General features: G+C 38.8%; 1 protein-coding gene across 1 annotated transcript; it reads left to right on the plus strand.

The window, feature by feature from the left end:
- Window positions 1-1,914: 1,914 nt before the first annotated feature.
- LOC138618435 (solute carrier family 4 member 11-like) lies at window positions 1,915-20,447 on the plus strand. The gene is made up of 20 exons (XM_069694151.1): window positions 1,915-2,038; window positions 6,818-6,868; window positions 7,692-7,772; window positions 8,087-8,130; window positions 9,503-9,722; window positions 9,839-9,920; window positions 10,192-10,315; window positions 10,997-11,206; window positions 12,354-12,438; window positions 12,520-12,645; window positions 13,166-13,279; window positions 14,331-14,463; window positions 14,768-14,841; window positions 15,886-16,129; window positions 16,688-16,794; window positions 17,101-17,266; window positions 17,402-17,575; window positions 18,175-18,370; window positions 18,950-19,119; window positions 19,723-20,447. Exons 1-20 carry the CDS (start codon window positions 2,002-2,004, stop codon window positions 19,787-19,789), a joined length of 2,505 nt encoding a protein of 834 aa, XP_069550252.1. The 5' UTR covers window positions 1,915-2,001; the 3' UTR covers window positions 19,790-20,447.
- The last annotated feature ends 464 nt before the right edge of the window (window positions 20,448-20,911 follow it).

The raw sequence follows: 20,911 nt of genomic DNA on the forward strand, positions 1-20,911 counted from the left end.
GGTAAATGTCCTTAAGGCTGCCAGCTAACCTAGAGTCCCAATTCACTCTCAGTCATCATTACATAAAATAACTTTTCCTATCAGGAGACGTAGGTGAATTTTGTTTGCATCAACCCACTCATCAAAGCTCAAGCTGCCCTGTATGAAATAAAACGTTTAATATGCACCTGAGGTGTTCCCCCAACTACCTTTGATGTCAATTATAAAGAACCTGTAAAGTTTTACAAGGCTTGTAACTTAAAAATAAATAAATAACAAGCAGATATAATATGAGTAGTTACATCATGCAATTAGGAATTCAATGGAAGGAATCCACAGGACAAAAGTTGCCAACTTATACGAGGATTGTTTGTTTTGGATGCAAAATGTCTCCCTGCTGAAAGGCACCTAAATTTAGGATAAGTCACCTCTTTCTTATATTTGTCTGCTTCATTCCATCCTGGCAACAAAATTCTTCAACCCAAAAGTCAGATAAAAACATAAAGAATTACTTGGGGTATTTTCCTTTCGGCTAAACTGAGCATTCCTCTGAAACCAAATTCAATAAAGAAATGAATGACTTGCAGACACAAATGATAGTTATGCAACACTTTCTCAATCACCCCAGCTTTATTCAGTTAAATGAGATTTTACAGTTACTCAATCTGCTGTTTGTCACTTCTACTTCTTAGGTGCGTGAGAAAGACAGAGGACAAATAGTATTTTCAACGTCTTTTTTAAAAACAATTTATTTTAACATGTTGCTGTTTTATGTTTTTGTTATTATTTCTATAGCACTTTAGGGCATGTGCCCTGTGTTGTCAAGGTATTTTAGTTCCCTTTGTTCTTTATTCTGTGATATTCTTCCTCTTGTTTAACTGTGAAGTACACATTTTCCAGAAAGGCAGATGAATGAGGAAAGAGTGAATTATTGAGGAACAAATAATGAAGTCACTTTTTGATAAAGAATGGCTGAATAGTTACTGTGTAACTCTAAATCAAGAGTCGTATTGTAAATATTAATATGATGCATAACAACAGACTGCTTCGTGTTATGGTAAGAAGATTTGCAGCCTACATATTATCCAATGATCATGAACAACACATAATTGATCTAATCACTGATGTTTTTTAATTGATGAACTTTGAACAGATTTTGGTGATCAAAGGTCAAAGGTCAAGGCCACTGGGCTTTCTCGTCCTTCCTATCGGTCCATTCAATTCTTGTGAAAGTAATATCTCAGGAATGCCTTGAGGGAATATCTTGAAATTTGGCACATATGTTAATTTGGCCTGACCAATAAAGTGATTAGATTTGGTGGTCCAAGGTCAAGATGACTGTGACCTCATGTCCCATTCTTGTAGATGTGATATCTCAGAAATTCCTGTAAGGATCTTTTTCAAATTTGGCACAAAACAGTCACTTGGACTCAAGAATGAACTGAATAGATTTGGGTTATCAAAATATATTCAAAGAAGTAATACAAATTTGACAAAAGGAAGATGAATTACTAAAATAAAGATGGACATGCACAGTTAATGTTAAGCAACACACTTACTACACAGACCAAAAACAAACCATTAAAAACGGTCTAAAACAAAAACTAAAATATTTCTTGAAATTGATCTCAGGGGGTTTAGTATTAACAACTGTTTGGCTTATATCAGAAAATAATTTTTGAAGGGAAGTGAAAATAAAAAGTAAACCAAAAATGTTCATATAAAACCCAAATACCTTACTTACTTTAAGTGACTAAAAGTATACTCCAGTTCATAGGCACAAGGACCCAGCAGAAATAAACACCCGTCTCACCCTCGTGCCTTCTCTTCCTGCCCTCCTCCGCTTCCTCCCCCAACCCCATGTGCTCCTGGAGGAGGTGATTTTACCTCAGTATGAGTGTGTATGGGTCTGTGTATGAAGGATATTGAGGAAGTATCACTGAGTGCAGGGGAACGGAGCAGAGAAAAAGATGATGGGTTGACCTTTGGAAAGTGTTTTATCTAAAAAAAAACCTGGAGATCATGGAAGACAAAAAAGTCCTCCATTTTGTGCCATCTGGTAAGTTTTACAGCGGTGAAGTGGGGTGAGAAGGTCTTTCATGGTGCAACCCGAGCCAACTGTGTCAAACACGTGGAGAAAGTCTGTTTATAGCACATGTGTGTATGTGTTTATGTGTGTGCTGATAGGATTTATAAAGTTGCTAAAAAAAAACAAAAGTGTGTTTATAGCATACGGTCATCTTCAGAGGTGAAATTATTTTTATTTATTTTTATTTGTTTCTTCTTTGGGTGCTTGTTAATTTTTTTTTAAATGTTTTTATTGGTTAATATTAAAACCACAGGATAAGAGAAAGATGCTTTCATTGCCAAGAGAGCTTAAAAAAAAAAAAAAGCAAGGCAAATCATAGAGGTCAATATTTACAATAAGACAATAAATGGTACACTTGTCTGTCATGACGGGTTTTAACAACGGACCTGCAACACATTTCTACTCTCTGATTTAACCCTCTTAGAGCACCACCAAGGTAAAGGATTCATTTCAGAAAAGCACATTAAACTGATCTAAAAATATTGGTTTGATTTAACTTTTTCTTTTGTTGTATTGAGTGGGAAAGTCTCCACCTTTATGCTACTATAGCATCCTGTTAGCAGTGCATCAAACACAGGATATCTAACACACCAGAGCTGAAGCAATTCAACCTAAAATTAATTAGAGACAGTTTGATAATCAGTAAATATTGTTTCCAGGCAAGGCCGCAGCTTCTCAAACACAAGGATTTGCTGCTTTTGTTTGTCATTTGATAGTAAATTGAAAACTGGGTCACCTAGAACTTCTCCTCTGAGTATGTTTTAAGGCTTGAAGTATTGGTCGAGTGCTTTAAAAATGTAAACATGTTAGTAATTTTTTCACTATTTAATGACATTTCACAGACTGTTAATTAGATAATTTACCGGGAAGATAATCATCAGATTAAACAATAATGAAAAGAAGTATTAAATCGCAGTACACAATTAGTTTCTGTTTGGTTAATGGTTTTAAACAATCCTATTTATATTTGTTCAGGTCAAGGATTAAGAATTAATCTGGATTATCTGGTACAAAAATGTCCACTATTTTAATCTGCCAAATGTCAGGCTTTTCCACTCTTTTTTAGGAAACGGTATTGAAGCTGACAATATCCCCACCGTTTGTTACTTTATTTTGGATTATAATTTACAAGGTTTCAGGTTTTGTTTAATTCACCACAACGTGAAAGTTATTAACAATAATTGGGTCTTTGAAAAATGTCTGTTTCCCTTGATGTCACTTGATGTCTAAATGAGAGGGAAAAAAAAATAGCCTTAAGGTGTATGCTTTGGCTATAACCTGTGTGATTACTGTTGGTCCAGTAGTCATATTGACTGTGCTGGATAAACAAACATTAGCTTATCCTTATTCTCAGCCTTTGAGGTGTTGAAGTGGAATGAGCTGTGGTTCCTCCTTCCTGTTATTTGCTTTATAACAAAGCCTATGAATGTGTACATTTTGACTTACAGTGTACACACCGTTCAAGGTATAAGAGTCAAATGTATTGTAGCATAGCACAACTATTCTGGAAAGAACAAAACTGAGTTGGTGACCTCCACATTTGAAAAGCAAGCTGCAGTAACCCCTTACTTTTCTGAACTTAATGTCCCTTCTGCCTTGATAGTTAGACCTTGAACAGTTATCAGGTTTGTGGCTCGGTGCACTTGTTTCTAGAGACCCAACAGGGATTCTTTCGTTTCCTCCTGCTCAAGGACATCATCTGCCCACAGATAGCAGACATCGAAACAAGACATACCATCACTCTGCAAGGCTGCGACTTGTTTTGAGATAAATGCTAACATCAGCATGTTAACAACGCTAACATGCTGCTTTTAAAGAAGCAAACATGGATACCGAGTTCACATCGTAGTTTATTGTGCTCACATGCTTAACATTGGCTAATTAGCAGTAAACACAAAGCGAAACTGAAGCTGATGGGAAAGTCATGAAGTTACTATGGAGCGAAAATAGTGCGTCAATTATTTGCTTGTGATTTATAAGATTTGTAGATAAGGTTTTATGCAGCGTAAAAACACAACAGTTGGCAGTTTATTGTTCACATGGTCTTATTTTTATTGATAATTATAAATCACATTTTGTTTCACTATTATCATTTCACAGTTTAATAGTGAAGCAAATGTCTATATCTGACATAAGGAACATAAAGAGGGCATGCATGCGAAAATTCATGGTAATTCTTTTAAAAGTTATCAAGACATCTAACTAACAACCCAAAAAGTCAACCTCATTAGGGAATTAGAGGAAAGGTCTATGATGAACAGACTGGCTTTGAAACAGTTCACGGACAAGGTGACGGGGTCAGAAAGGAGACTGTTTTTAGGAGTAGTTTCAATGTCATGGCTGCAGAGCCCCTAATAGAAAAACTCAAGGCTTAACTTACGCTTCTGTACACCAGAACTTACACCAGACTGTAAACATGGGGAAGTAATCTCACCTGCCAAAAGTACACCGACAGGAATGAGTCATCATAACCCACTGATTTAAAGAGAGACCGTAAAATATTATGGCTCTTACTGTAGCAGTCTGTACTGAATGTACAGTGACTGGTAGAGAAGACAGACAGGTGATACTTCCAACACAGACTGTCCTGTCATTTTTCCTCGTGGAGCACAAATGTCATTGATGTCTTCACACCAATTTCAATTTTAGAACAGATGAGAAATTGTGCTGTTCAGTGGCAGTCAGTCTCTATTGTTGATCACACTGCTGATATGATACAGTTAGTATTTACAATAAACCTGACCTTTATGAGACTTTAAAGGTCTCAATCATCCTCCACTCTCCCAGCTGTGATACAGACAGTTCATTGCATAAGCTGTGAGGTACCCTGTTGTCAGTGCAGACTCCTGTGAAGTGGAGGAGGCCTGGGAATGTTCTGTCTAATCTGCTTTGAGATGTAGCCTTGCTCTAGAGCCCCTGGAACCAAACTCTGCTTCAGGCTGCAGCAGCGTCTCACGGCTACATTACTGCCTGCACAAACATCAGACACAGCTGGCATCAGATTTTTGTTATAAGTGAGATTGAAGGGATCTCCTTTCAGTTTCTCAGCACGTGCCATTTTGTTATGGTCTTCAATATTTACATAACTGGCATCCACTCCCTGTTTCATTCCTGAGTCACATCATTTTAAATATCTTTAAGGTCTAATTGACTGTGACTGTAATGACTCAGCAAGCTAAAATGTTAAGGGTGATAAGCTGGCTTTTAATTCAAAATAAAAATTCATGCCACCATGTACAGTGAGAGCAGCTGAAAAGATGAACATTTTTCTGCAGTCTAGAAACCTGCTGGTCCATGCTGACTTTTTTTTTGTCATTCTTGAAGTGAGAGCTACTGTTGCACTGAAGGACAGCCCCAGGGTCTAACTGTCAGTCCAGTTTCACACACTAATACCACACTATCACCATGTGGTGGTAACTGTGTCAAACATCTCCATTAAAACACACTCAAAAGAGTCTTAATATTTAAGATGTTTTGGTGTCACACCGGACTACAGTTAGAAGTTCAGAAACAAGTTCATAGGCAAAAGAAATTCACAAAAATGATTGATTTAAACTTAAATATATGTTTAGTCTAAATGTACTGGAGCAGGCCTGTAAAATAGTCAACATGAGTAAGTTTATACTGTTGAACGCTGCTTAAAAAAGAGGGAAGAACCTTAAAAACTTAACACAATAGCAATATGTATAAATAAATAAATCATCTGTTTGCATAAAAAAGGTAAAAACAAAAAAAACATGCCAGATATTCCCAAACTTTTCCAATGATGTACCAAACCACATTTTCCCAAGTACTACTTTCCCCTGCAAATACCAAATTTTTTTTTTTTTCATTCATTCAAATAAAATTCACAGATTTAACCATGCAATAGCCTCGGAAAGGCTGAATAACAGCAACACAAAGCTATTTGCCACTTAAGCATTTTAAAAACAATGATTAAGAAGTCCAAACCTGATGTGCCGAGCTAACGTTGGCGTTATGCTATTTTAAACGTGACGTCACGTTTAACGGCGAAGCACAGACAAATTACATTTCTAAAATATTTTTTAACAACTAAGTTTTACATCATTGTAATGTGCTGTGTATATGTTATAGCTGTTTTGTGTAGTACAATTAAATGACTTGGAACATTGTTTTGGACTTAGGCCAGTTGAAGCACAACTGTTAGGCCTTTCAGGAAGGCTCCAGCAGGTGGAGTCTTGCCAACGTACCATAGTTTAGGAATCACTGATTCGCACTGGCCATCACCGAATTACAGATAGACAAAGTTAGTGGCTAGCTGGTGAACATAGTGGAGGATTGAAGAGCCAGATATTTATCTTAGAAGCTGGTGACCAAAAACTGAACTAAAGAAAGTGAATATTGGATTTATTGTACATTGGCCAGGTGGCCAAAGTCCCTACTCCAAATTAACGATTATGTTGCTATGAATCTGCTCAATGTGTCAATAAGAAAAGGTTTGTTTGGCCATATCCATTTTATCATGTGGTAAAGCGTAGTGCTGCTCTCATATGGCTAAATATGAATTATAAAAGTAAGTAATACTATTTTAAAGTCAAAACTCTTTATTGTTAAAAATCTGAATTCTTTTCATTCTGCTTCATATGATGCTAACCTTTCCATAAAGTGATTGTCGGTGCGTTTGCCAAACAATAAAAACAACAATAAAAACTTTTAATATAAAAGACTTTGACTTGAAATTGAGCATGAAGTTTTCTGAAGATAATATTTGTTTTCTCACTCCCACAGAGACTCCATCCACTGGGAGGTCTAAGAATGGATATGTTTTCCAAGAGATGGGTGCGTACAGCTGCAGTAACACACATCATATTCACTGATATTGCTTTTCTCAGCGGAGAATTTTATCTGCATTATACCAAACATTATTCAGGCTTATTTCTTCCTTCAGGACGCTGGAGATGATACACATGAAACACGTAAATATATTGCATCAGTTATTTATGCTAATGCCAATGCTTCTCGCTGCTCACTGATGACCCATTTCACATGCTGGTGAGCACAGCCAGTCCCTTCGCTGTGTGTTGAGAGGTTAATTAATGGGTAAATAACGAGGCAGATGATCTCTGAGTCAATGATGGGAAGAGGGAATAATCATAGCTCAAAGCTTTGCTCATGAAGGGTTAATTATCTAATTCTGAGGCCGTTTCTTTCTTCCTCAATAAAACTGGCAATTGAGAAGCCATATTTATCTTCTATACAATGAAGGAATTTACGAGGGGCTGCTGTTGTTATATTGCTGCATGTCTGGTTTAAGGGGGATTTTTATTGTCTCTCTCTCTCTCCCTCTCTGCCTCTCACTGTGTGCTTGTCAACAGATGGCAGAGTGGTGGGAGGGCAAAATAAATTGTCCCTTACTGGAGACACTGTTAATGTGGATAGCATAGCATCTTAACCTCGATACAAAGAACAGTTTTATCTGTGTGACTCATAATAAAGCAGAAGCTGGTGTAATGACCTGTATTATTATCTCTTATTTTATGTGATTCCCTGAGCTGTAATATGAATTTATACAGACATAAATACCTCTCCTTTTTTTTTTTTTTTTTTTTTTTTTTTTTACTTGGTTGATACTCGACTGTGCACATTTATGTTTCATCCACAGAGCTGCAGGATGACGAGCAGGAGGATTGTGGGCAGGATTCAGCTAACAACGACATCTATGACATCCAGATTAGTGTCTCAGGTGTGTATTACCTAGGCAGGTTTATTTGTGGTCAGATTTGCTCTGACTGTAGGTAAAATAGAACAGATGTCTCCATCATTCAACACAGATTGAGCGGTCATTGCAGTGGCGGGCTGTCATATTGTATCATACTCTTGGACTTAATTGTCTGAGATAGATTTGTAGCCTCTCCAATTAGGAAATGTTTGACAGCTGGATACAGCGAATCATAACAAAATAAGACACTGATAACTTTGGAAATACAAAGCAAAGATATTGTATTTTAAGACTGCGACAGTGTGAAAGTACATTTTCTCATATTTCTTGTGTTGCAGCTCCTGAAGGTCCTGAATATGGGCTTTTAAACACAACAAGAAAAGTAAGATTTGCTTTTCTAGTCACTCTCTCTGTGTTGTGTCGTTATCATTACGGCAAATAAAACATCCTTTTACAGTTTCTTTTACATTTTTACCTCTGAATATACAGCCAGAAAAAGATAATTTTTTTCATATGTGGTGATGCACACCACATTACTATAAACTAACTGAGAACTGTGCCAAATCTGAGAGTCTTAGCAGTGAGCTGGGAGGAAATGTAGAGAGTGGATTTACTTGCTGCATTTTGATATACCAGCCCAGTATCACGTGTAATAGATCCGTCAGCGCACTAGAACATGCCGTGTCAGTCTCATGCATTGCCATGCCTCGGTATGCAAAGTACACGCACTTATAGCCGGGGTTGAAGAGGGTCATTGGACAAGGTGCCAAAAAATGATCAAATTCCCTGACTTTCCCTGTCAGGAAAATAGTTTTTTTTTTTTTAAATTTCCTGAAATTCCCTGACACGTGGGAACCTTACTAATCCTCCCCACGTGGTTTTGTTTTCCTAAACCTAAAACCATTCTTTTTCTTAGTCAAGGCAAAATGTGACACTCACACCCCGCTGAACACAGACGCCTCCAAAAGAGATCAGTTTAACATTTTTGATTAACGTTCAAATAATGTCCACTGAGGAGACAGAATGGAATTGAACCCATCTGTGGGTCCTACTCAGATGTTCAAATATTGAGTCCGTCTTGGACATCCATCAGACGTACAAAAGACGTAGACATGATCTGAACGTCTCCCTGGCATCATGTGTCTGCTGGGGCTCATAGACTGTGTATATAAAGTGGACATAGCTTCCGGGTCTAAAAAATGAGGCTGATGCACGAGCGGTTGGCTACAAAAAGCATCTGGCTCCCAAGACTCCCATTAAACTAGTCTCAGAAAATTCTCAGTCTCATCTTGATTTTCCTTGATAAAGTCACTCCTTCTGTTTAGTTTTCATGCCGTCCATCTGAAAATAATCCTATCATTAATTAGAAAATAAGCTTTAAAAAGCCATGTTCTTGGGGGCGTACCTGTTTAATTGACAGGCCTGTGGTGCAGTCAGATTACAGCTGTTGGTGGGTGGGATGTAGTAATCGCAGCGTTTCTAATCAGATCAAGTCAGATCCCCTGCTCGCTCCCCCCAGTGTGCCCAAATATGGTCATGACCGGCTCCATAATGGCCAGTCACAAACCAATGGGTGACGTCGCTGCTGGTTGTCACTTGCTGGGACAGCATGCTGTAGTGGACAGATGGGTGTATTACACGCTTTGGCGTGATACTAAGCTGGATATACAGTCATCAAAATCAGAGGGGGAGGCATTCATTTTTCACCAATTTGCATCAATAAACCAAATTTCCTTTGTTCTTGCTCCTCTCAGTATGTGAAGCCCATGAACTTCCAGGAGGAAGTGCGTGCCCACAGAGACTTGGACGGCTTCCTGGCCCAGGCGAACATCCTTTTGGATGAGAAAGCTGCAACTCTGGACCAGGTCCTGAGGCGGATGTTAACTCACGTGGTAGAGGACGGCCGCGGGAGCTGCGATGTGGACGAGGTCATGACCTCAATGTTCACAGACGCAGGAGGGAAAGATATTAACGGTGAGCGAAACTTATTAGCAGTGAGTCACTCAATGAAGTGTTTGCTTAAAGGCAGCTTATAAAAACAGCATTATAGATTTTCTGGCTGTCCATTGTGTTGCTTTATGTTTCCACAGTTCACCTTCTGTCAGAAACCATTCAGGGTGTGACAGCTACTTCTACTGGCATCCATTACCAGCAATCTTGGCTTTGTATTCTGTGAGTTCATCAGCAATAATAATGTCATTTTGACTTATTTGGGTTTCCACTTAAAGCCTCTCGCTAACTTTACGATGGAAATCTGCTTGAAATACAACTTCATAGAGTTCATTTGACTGCACGGGGACAACTTACAAAAATATTTAAGCTGGAAAGCGAATTTCGTGCTTTGAAAGTGGAACACTAATTTACACCTGTCAATACAGAAAGCTTCACAATCAATCATTCACGCGTCACAGATTCAAAACAAGTAATTTTTTTATTAATTCAGCTCCAGTGTGAGGAGCCTGCAGAGACGTCATGTGTGCATCGCGAGGCTGGAGAGGCCACAAAACTGGGGAGTCAACTGCCACGAAGCTCGCTACGTCATCCTCATCCTCGCTCCACCTAGAACGGTAAGTTTTCAGTTCTTCTGTTAAATTTGGGTTACTTGGCCGGTACAATTGCTTATTGTTTAAGCTCATCAATCAGTTAAGATGGATTTAATCAGTTATCAGTCAATCCACAGAAAATAATTAGTAATCTATTCTGATAATCAATTAAGTGTTTGCTTAAAGGCAGCTTATAAAAACAGCATTATAGATTTTCAGGCTGTTTATTGTGTTGCTTTATGCTTCCACAGTTCACCTTCTGTCAGAAACCATTCAGGGTGTGACGGCTACTTTTTCTTTTATTCACAGCTTGCAGCCTCTCAAATGTTAATATTCACTGTTTTTCTTAGCCTTCTATAAGAGTAAACTAAATATCATTAGATTTTTGACCAGGAGTATGATAGTGCCTGGAAACTTGTTGTTCTTTTTTCTGATATCTTACAGACCAAAAAAATGTATGAACCAATGATTAATACAATGAGTTGGACTCAAGTAACCCTCTGAATCCTGCTCTTCTTTCACCATTAGCGGTATATTTCCGTAATGCTTAACAAAAATGTCAACAATTATTGAAATCTGTGAGAACCTAAAGATGATTAACAACTAGATATCAATCTTAAAATAATCACTTTAAAATGATCTAAATCGACTGAACAGAAGAGAACTTTTAAGCCTCTCTTTTCACTTTTGTGTCACGTTTTCCAGAAAAGCACCAAGACGGCCATCGAACTGGGTCGAACATTTGCCACGATGTTCTCTGACATTTCATTCAGACAGAGGCTTCTGGAGACCAGGACCCAGGAGGAGTTCAAACAGGAGCTGGTCTTCCAGCGACAACAGCTCTCGATCGTCAGTGAAAAGTCGGTCGTAGAGGAAGTGGACGACTCAGATCCACGTAGAGGAAAATCACTACAGGTGTGAAATCCAAGCAAACAAGATGCAAAACAAACAGTGACACATCGGTTCTTTGCTCTACTCAGTGCCGAATTTACTGGAATAATAAGTGGCCATTTGACTTACATTGTTATGTACAGTATGTTGAATAAGGATACGACTGAAATTGAATGTCAAAACTAATATGTAGCGACATGGAAACAAAGCACACACAAAAAAACAACAACATTTACATTCTTGATTGAGTGTTCGGTCTCTCCAGATGTGGAGACCACCCTCATGTTTTCCCACTTTATCCAGGCACATAAAGATGTGGTGCAGTAAAGTAAAGTAGTTGAGCCAGATTATCTGAGTATCCTGTTTCCACACTCTATTAGCCAGGCCTGAGGAATGAGAAGCAGCTGGGCAACAGACTGAAAACGCTGCCAAGTCTTCCACGGAGCTGGCAGCAGAATGTGTGCAGCCCCATGTAATGATAAAGTACTTCATTATGTCCAGTTTTTGAATTAAGAGGAAATGTGTGTGCGCAGCAGGGGGTTGGTAAAGAGGGAACATCCAAATGCTGCGGAGAGAGGAAGCAAGCATTTGGGTTGTAAAAGACCAAAGTTAACAACAGGTTGTGGTTTCACCTGATGTCCTGACTGCGCTCAAAACAGCACTTAAATGCTGGTTTGTTGCTGCCAAACCAACCTTTTTAACCTGTTCCGCAATTTCAAAAGTGTTTAACACAAAAACAAACAATGATGGACGCTTAAATATGCCAGTATCTTTGCTTTTATATTCATCACTCCCAATCAAAACATCCATTAATGTGGGAAAATTTATGTATTTCAAATGAATTTTCTCTTTATAAATTTTTTTTCTGTCTTCTCTTGCTCACAAAAGTCACAGTCAGATGTATTTTTTAAAGTAAGGTTACCTTCAGATCTCCATTAGCTCTGCGGGGGTATAAACGACAGTCAATCAACTCAGTGTGAGCACTACATCAGCACCAGAATGTACTGTATCACGGAGCTTTTTGTGTATGAGCGAAAGTTTGGCTGATACATTGCAATTTTTTGGCAAACTTCAAAAAGAAGTGTAATCTACTATTGACACCCTGATTAAATACATAAACATTGATCGAAGCCTCTGTGGCCCTGACTTTTATCTTCCTTGTTCTTCACAGTGCAGAGATTTCTTCAAAGCCGGTAAAGGTGTTTACGATGACATCCGTCGTAGACTACCTCTGTACCCCTCAGACTTCACAGATGGTATTAACAACATCTTGTAAAAATCTATTTTGTGGATTTGTTCCTGCTTTAGTTTGTAACATCTTTAATGATCTTTTGAAGGTATAATTGGGAAGGACCGCTCACTGCTGAAGTACACCACCACTGCCATTTTCCTCTACATTGCCATTCTATTGCCTGCTATCGCCTTCGGTTCACTTAATGATGAAAGCACAAGAGGAGAAATAGGTATGGACTTAATTTTTACAGCCTTGATCCAGAACATCCTATCCTCAACCTGGTGTCATGACAGCAAGAGTAATGCTTCTTTCTGTCCACTACAGTGTACTGTGTCAGTGTCCCATTTTGTGACAGGGCATGGAAACCATGTGGTACCACGAAGGAAAAAACAACAACACATTAGGGTTAGGCGCCAAAATTACTTGGTTAGGGTCAGGAAAAGATTTTCTTAAAAGTATCCATGTGACTTTATCCTAGGCTTTGTCAAATAAGGTCATCACATGACCTCTTTCTTTATCCTGGTTACACGTGCGTGTACTTTATACGCTTAGGCGGGGAAGCCGTGACACTGACATGGTATCCTAGTGGTCTGATTGGTGTATTGCAGGTTTTAGTATCCCATATTATTGTACGACTATTTCAACTGACAAGCATATGAAGTACACTGGAAAGATAAACAGTGTAATGTAGATGTCAAACAACTTTCAGAAACACTTTTATACTTTGTGTTGATTTTGTCTGTTGACAGATGTTCAGAAGACTATCGTTGGCCAGAGCATTGGAGGAGTGATCTACTCATTATTTGCAGGCTCACCACTCGTTATTCCACTGACTACTGCACCACTGGCCATTTTCATCAGCGGTCTGTATTCTGTGTTACTACTTAAAAATGAATCAAAAACAATGTTTTTTTAAAAGTGCTATTTTATTTTTCTATTAAAAAGGTGATAAGGTTACATTAACGTGGATTGGTTGCCAAAAGAACACCAATCGGCTTGTTGCTCCATCGCTGCGAGCTAAACACTCTACAAAAATCACGACTGTTTGCTGTCCTGGCTCCTAAATGGTAGAATGAGCTCCCCACCGACATCAGGACAGCGGAAACTCTGTACATCTTCCGCCGCAAACTAAAAACACACCTCTTCCGACTTTACCTTGAACAGTAGAACTTTAGTAGTACTTAAAATGGCACTTACTGACAGAACTTTGTAGTTTGGCTTTCTTGAAGAAATTGTATTTTCTTGATTCCTGTTGTTCTGGGTTTTGTACCCTCATGCACTTATTGCAAGTCGCTTTGGATAAAAACATCAGCTAAATGAAATGTAATGTAATGTAATGTAACACAGACGATAACTACATTACATGCAGCAAATGCAGCCCGATTCAAACCTGACCCACAACATACTGTAAGGTAGCATCAAACAAAGAAATGAAGACAGCCTGATAGGTGACATAATAAAACTGATGTTTACCAGCTACTTTGGTTCGAAAGTGTCGTTGCTTTCAAACACCGACCACACAGAAACGTATGACCTACAGTAACTCTGCAACTTCGTGAAGCTTCTCAGCAACTTTTAGTTTGGGTTTTTGTTTTTACATCATGTACTGAATGCTTCAGTCTCATTGTTCTTTTCAAAACCATCTCCAGCCAACACAGGCAGCTGTTTACAGCAAAAAAAAAAAAGTTTTGATGAACCCCATTATACATTATACATTATACACGCTCATCGTCAAATGGATATTAGCTAATTGCAGTAAACAGGACTGGAAATTAACACTTAAAAAGGGAAAATGTTCCCCAACAACTCATTATCAGCATGTTTTCAAAGCTGTTAAACAGTAAAATGGTTGTAAAAATTAACAATATTTATGAGTTTATGTCTGTGTGTGTGTGTCTCATGCATATTTTATAGTTATCAGGGGTATCTGTGATGACTACGACCTTGACTTTGACGCTTTCTATGCCTGCATCGGATTGTGGAACAGTTTTTTCCTCATCCTCGGGAGCTTATTCAATGTCAGCCTGCTGATGAAACTCTTTAAACGGTGAATACACAACAGGACTCTCGCACAACATTTGTTTCAATTACATATCACAGACAGAAAGCCCATACATGTAACTGAACTCTGAGCCATACGGCCACACACTGAATTGAAATTACTGATAAGAAAAGGCACATCTGTTATGACTTCCATTTTTCAGCCATAATCATTAATTGTACATTCACACTATCTGGGCAACTATTTTGCCTTGAATGGACTGTTATGTCTGTGGGTGCATAAAACAACACAGTTTTGATAAAATATGAAGGATCATGCTGGGCTTCTTTTTTCTCCCCTTATCTCCCAGCTCAACAGAAGAAGTAATTGCACTGTTCATCTCCATAGCATTTGTCGGGGATGCGGTGAAAGGCACCGTCAAAAGTGAGTAAAGCCAAGGTCAGACTACATTAAACATGTTGTGAATAGTTTTGTTCGAGTTGACGTAACCCAGCAAATAGACATAACCATAATGGAGTGTTTAGAGGAAAGGCAAGCATAAAATCAAATAAGTCTGCATATGTGCGGTGAGAAAATAGAAGGGATATTAACATAATGTGGTCTTTCACAATGTTTCTGTTTCTACTTTTTTCACAAGTCGGGAAATAAATAGATTAACATATGGTGGATTGTTTAGAGATCTCTTCTTTTCTCTAAGCTTCAGACTGTTGCTGTTTTCTGCAAACTACACTAAACTTCGAAATGCTTGAATGTTTGGAGATATACAACCCGTTCACATTTCAGGGCATCAAATACTCCTGTTTTGTCACAGCTTGCTGGTGTCTCAGAGATTGCACAAGTTGCTAAAGTAAAGTGAAGTAAAGTAGCATCGGGTAATGTAGCATGATGCTACTTGCTTTACATATGCAACGTAAGTTAAATACATTGCAAAATTTACATTGACTTTTGCTTTCTCAGAATTTAATACTGGTCTCACAAGTCCCATTTTGTTCCATCAAACCATCCCTGACCTCTTTTCTACAAAAAACGTTATAGTTATTTCGAGTCTGTCACATGACCTCCTTCTTCGGCCCGGATGGTCACGATACTGATGCCCAAGGGCACCTTGCATGTGCCTCTCTGATACCAACAACATTGACAAAGCTGCAGTATTCGATGCCCTGGGAAAGAGAACAGGCTAAATATACTGAGAATCACAACATAAAAATAAATTATATGAACAAGTTGATACATTGTAAAACGATACCCTTTTAAAGGTATTTGTTATTTCACATTCTCCACATCGGCTTTTAATGATGGTCATCAAGATCTAAACTGAACCTTGTCTTTCCTCTCAACACTTGACAAGTATATTTTGTTCAATGTGTCACTTTTTAGAAAAGAAGAATTTAAATAGTCCTGCTTTGTCCTCTAGTTTGTCCTCCGTGTCATCCCTGTCTTCTTCCCTCTTTCCTCCACACTCTACAGTTTTTGACCACTTCTACCACGGGCCCACGCTGGTGACCACAAACAGCACGCTGGTGCTTCAGCAGATTAATGAGATTCTAGAGAAGGCAAAGAACCAGATAGCAAACACGTCAGAGCATCATAATGACACAATCTTCCTGCCTGAGTCTTTGGTGATATGCACAAGAGAAAGGCCCATCCTCTGTCTGCTGCTCATGTTGGGGACTTTGTGGCTGGGTTATGCCCTCTATCTCATCAAGAAGAGGTACCGATTGTTCAGTTATTGGTTCATGTTTTGGCGGTCTGAATCATTTGATCAAATTTGTTTCATTATATTGCATAGCTTTGCTTCTTTTTGGGCTCATCTTTGGAGTTGTCCTTTACTTATTTTCCCACCACTAAGTTTAAGTGTGATGTAGCACATGTAAACTTTACAATAAATGTAGTTATTTCCCACCCCTGCTTGTAGAAGCTGCATATGGGCTCAGATAACTTGTACGGGAACATGAATAAAGATGGAAGAAAAACGTCACATCCCAGGAGTCAGGCAGAAGATTACAAATCATCCAGTGAATTTCACCCTTCAGCAATAATAATGTAATACATGTGGTAGATAAATGTGACTCTGCCATCACGCATTTCCATGTGTGACTCCTGGGATGGCATTGTTCTTTCCCTTCAGTGGCAAACTTTCAGGACTTGACATGAAGGTTCTCTCAAACTGAAAGAGTAACTACAGTAAATACTGCTGTGAAACACATGTAGAATTTATTACATTAGAGTTGCAAAATGTTGAAATATGTATTTCTTCTTTCCCCCACAGCCCATATCTGAATGACAGAATCAGAGAGGTGGTGTCTGACTGTGCTTTGCCTATCTCTGTGGTGATATTCTCCTACATTGGCTCTTACCTTTTCCTTGACATAAAGCGTGAGTACAGCTCTCTCAAATGAAACAACTGAAAGCAGAGGACCCTTGAGACTTAAAGTCACAACCCTGGCATATAAAACACTGTTCAAAGGCTAAATCTTCTGTTGGAGGGGAAGGAAAGGAAAATATTTGTTTTCAGTGAACTTTCAACCCAGTGTGGGTTTTGATATGTGTGCCAGGAACAAAGAATTTAAATGTTGGCTTTAAAACAAACCTTACTCGCAGAATTTTTTTTTTTTTTTTTTTTTTTTTTAAACCCTTCAACTGTGTTTAATGTGTTTTCTATAAATCCTTTGCCCCTGTCAGTTCCTATATTCAGTGTCCACGATGGTCCGATCTTCAAGTTCCCTCCATTTGAGAAGCTGACAGGATTGAATGCACTGAGTGCAGTCGGACTGGGTTTTCTGCTCGCTTTGCTCATTTTTATCGACCAGAACATCGTCATCTCACTCACACATGTACCAGAACACAAGTAAGACCAATATTTTCTGCTTGAACAACAAGTGGTGACTACAAATTGACCAGAACTGGTCTTGTAACATATTTGCAGCAGTGAATACTGTTGCTCCTTCACTGACAAACCACTTGAAACTCGTGTGTGTGCCAGGTTGCTAAAAGGCACCGCGTTCCACTGGGACTTAATGCTGACTGGCTTCATCAACATCCTCATGTCCTGTCTTGGGTTGCCATGGATGCACGCTGCCTTCCCACATTCCTCCCTGCACGCCCGTCAGCTCGCCAAAGTAGAACAGCACGTAGAGAACGGACACCTCTACACAACGTGAGTGAAGTTAAAGCGAGGGCAAAAACCAGGCGGTGCTCTGAAAGACATCCAGTTTGTCTAAATCCTTTTAATCCTCAATTTGGAGGTCTTGTGACAAACCTTCTTGTTTTCAACCACGAATCTGGTCGCATACAGCGATCTCCACTGCTATATCGGAGCATTCACCCAACCCACCTCCTCAAAACAAAGAAAAACTCATATTATATAGACATTACCTGAACTATGTCACTTCTCCGGGATGCCATATTGTCGTTATCTACATGCCTGCTAGAGGTCGCTAAACCCTAAAATGTAGCTGTGAGTTGTAATAAGCTGCTGCATGAAAGATATTTGGGGCATTTTTTTTTTTAGAAGATGACAGTTGTATATTCTCTAACACAAAGTTTTACTTCTTCTGAATTATTGGATATTTTCACCTGTTTAGGGACCACAGAAATCCTTCAAATAATAATTAAAAAAAAAATCGCTCTTTGGTCTGCTTACCCACGATTGCATCATTTTAGTGTCACAAGCCAAAAGGGAACACATTTCTTTACATGTTCTGTTCTGTAGCCAGATAAGACACACTTACTTTTCTCTGTCTTTTCTCCCCATAGTATCGTCAGTGTGAAGGAGACACGTCTGACCTCATTGACGGCCAACATCCTGATCGGCCTGTCTGTGTTCTTGCTGCCCATTCCTCTGCAGTGGATCCCCAAGCCTGTCCTCTACGGCCTCTTCCTCTACATCGCAGCCACTTCGCTTGATGGGAATCAGATGGCGGATCGCATGGCCCTGCTGCTGAAGGAGCAGGTGAGAGGGAACAACATAAGAAGACTGGGGTTTGATTGGTTGGCCTGTTTGCTAATGATCAGTAAGCCTGTTTTCACCTCTTTGTCTCATTTTCCTGTTTACTGGTTAAATTTCACATGGTCGAAGCCTCGGATGAAAACCAGCAGTAGTTTGAAATAAATAAGTGGGCACAGAACCAAAATTTAAGGCAACTTTGCTGCCACCATGACAAGCAAATGTACTGAGTTTCTTCTTGAACTTGTTTTAGGTTTACATGCACATTGAGTTGGTGAACAACAGTACAGGTTTGGTAAAATGTTTTGCAATGGTGGCAGCAAAACACTGCGGGAAAAAAAAATCTGAATTTAATTTCAGCAAATAGAAACATTTACAAGCGTACAGGGGAAACTGGTATATATTTTCCTCTTGATTGGTAATTTATGCTGTAAAAACAGGTGTGCTTTTACATTCAAAACTTGACTTTAGAGAAGCACTGGGTATTATAATCAATCTCCTTTTACTATATTCAAAACAAAATATGAAGTACTTCACTGAAAACAGACTTTTAAAAACGTCTCATACTCACCTTTCTCTATCCAGACCTCCTATCCTCCCAGCCACTACATTCGCCGTGTGCCTCAGAGGAAGGTCCACTTCTTCACAGGGGTGCAGATGATCCAGCTGATCATCCTCTGTGCGTTCGGGATGTATCCTCTGCCCTACATGAAGATGGTCTTCCCCCTTCTGATGATCCTGCTGGTTCCAGTCAGGTGAGATAACCCGGGCCAACAGAGGGCAGAGTGCGACCACGGAAACCTGCAGACCAAAAAACATAGGTCACTCAGCAGACCTGTGCTGCTTTTAAAGGGGCATACCACTAATTTTACACAGGTAGATGAGTTTACCAATGAAAGATGCTGCTACTCAGAGGGAAAACTGCATTTTGTAAAGTCTAAAATCCTGGAGAAAGTTTTAATAGAAAGCCTGTGTTACAAACTGTGTTTGAAAGAATTATTCATTTATCAGTCAGGAGGGTCTGGTCAGATTGCTATGAATCGAAAAATGTAGAAATGTTATTGGAGCACATTTTAGACTAAGGCTATCTTTGATTGTGCTGAATTGGGTTTTAAAAAAATGTGTCTCTTTGTTGGAGGTTCTTATTTAATGAGTAAGTGAAAAAACCTTTTGTTCCACTGAGGTGTTGCATTACATTCTCATTCATTTACACTGACTATGTAATTGCTAATTTCATATTACGGTTGATCAAAACTTGTCAGAATGGATGCTCGTATCTCTTCTTGAAAGATTCATCACATTGAGATGCTGCTTCCATGTAAATATAACATGTGTCTGTGTTGTGTTTTTAATCTCAGGACCAGCTTGCTTCCCAGAATGATCGATTCCAAGTATCTGGACATCATGGACTCCCAGCACATGTAGAGCAACCTTCTAGAAAGATTAATTTCCTCCAGGTGGAAGGGAAAGAGACTCAGAAATCCATGACTGTGTTAGTAACTGAATGAAATGCATTTGGACTGCAAGATTTCCCTTTGAGCACTTGCTGGCGACTGGATCACAAGTTACATTCTTAATTTGTTCTCTCATTGTTTCATAACCAATTTACCATAAGTGTAGCTCACTTTGAACATGTAACATCCCTACAGCTTTATTGTATATAACACTTTAGTAATGAAGGTTTTCACATACAGACAAGTCTGTCTTGAGCGGGTAAGGGACACGTGGACGAGTTAATGTCAGAAATATATTTTGAAATATTTAAAATAATCCTCATTTGAATTGAGGCATCATGTTGTTTGAGAGTTTAAAGTGTTATCAGTGTAAGTAATGTTATCACAGTAGAAAATCCAATGTAAATAGGGATTTCTCACTGCTAAGCTAAAGTGTCACCTCACATTAGTGACGCTTTAATCAATAACACTGAAGGCAGGTTTCACTATACATGTTGCAGTTGTTTAGATGTAAAAAAAACTTATATTTTCATTTTGAGGAGATACATAACTCGTAATGTACGTTATTTTAAAAGGTAACTGGTGTGTAATGTTGGAATTAAATCAAACTTGTGAAGCAAATAAAACCCTTTAAAGGAACTGAATGAATATGTTTCATTATATCCAACCTCTTCTGATATTTACTCTTGAAGCAAAAGTTAACATAGCCTAACCACCGTGGACACTGCAAGGACTGTGAGCCCCCCCTGTCTGAAATAATTTCACATCAGCACAATGCCTTTCATTATTGAGACAAGCTCTGAGAGTTCGAAAGCTACAATATTACATGAAATTCTTCCAATAGATGGCAGTAGAGGTTCACCTTCTGTGTGCTTTAAGATTAGGCTTGGCTGGTAACAAATGTGTACACCTGCAGTACATTACAAAAAATATGAGCTAGATTTGTATCATCCTGCAAAAGAAACTGGGATAATGAAGATTGAGCAGATAGTATGAGCAGCAAGCAGTTTTCCCCAAAGTCACCACCTTCGGATGTTTTTTTCATGTAATTTAGTTTCATTTACTTTCTGCAAAGCCACCTTTGTCTGCCAAC

Source organism: Brachyistius frenatus, unplaced genomic scaffold (assembly GCF_029030835.1).
Source record: "Brachyistius frenatus isolate BFR_SWC_R1_liver_20210118 unplaced genomic scaffold, ASM2903083v1 Contig_17, whole genome shotgun sequence".
Taxonomy (NCBI): Eukaryota; Metazoa; Chordata; class Actinopteri; family Embiotocidae; genus Brachyistius; species Brachyistius frenatus.

What these genes read in the sequence shown, in the direction of transcription:
- LOC138618435 (XM_069694151.1), top strand. Translation starts at nt 2,002, where the DNA reads ATGGAAGACAAAAAAGTCCTCCATTTTGTGCCATCTG. An exon ending in TCCTCGCTCCACCTAGAACG is followed by an intron (nt 10,316 to 10,996) that starts GTAAGTTTTCAG and finishes CACGTTTTCCAG; the next exon opens with AAAAGCACCAAGACGGCCAT. An exon ending in CCCCTCAGACTTCACAGATG is followed by an intron (nt 12,439 to 12,519) that starts GTATTAACAACA and finishes GATCTTTTGAAG; the next exon opens with GTATAATTGGGAAGGACCGC.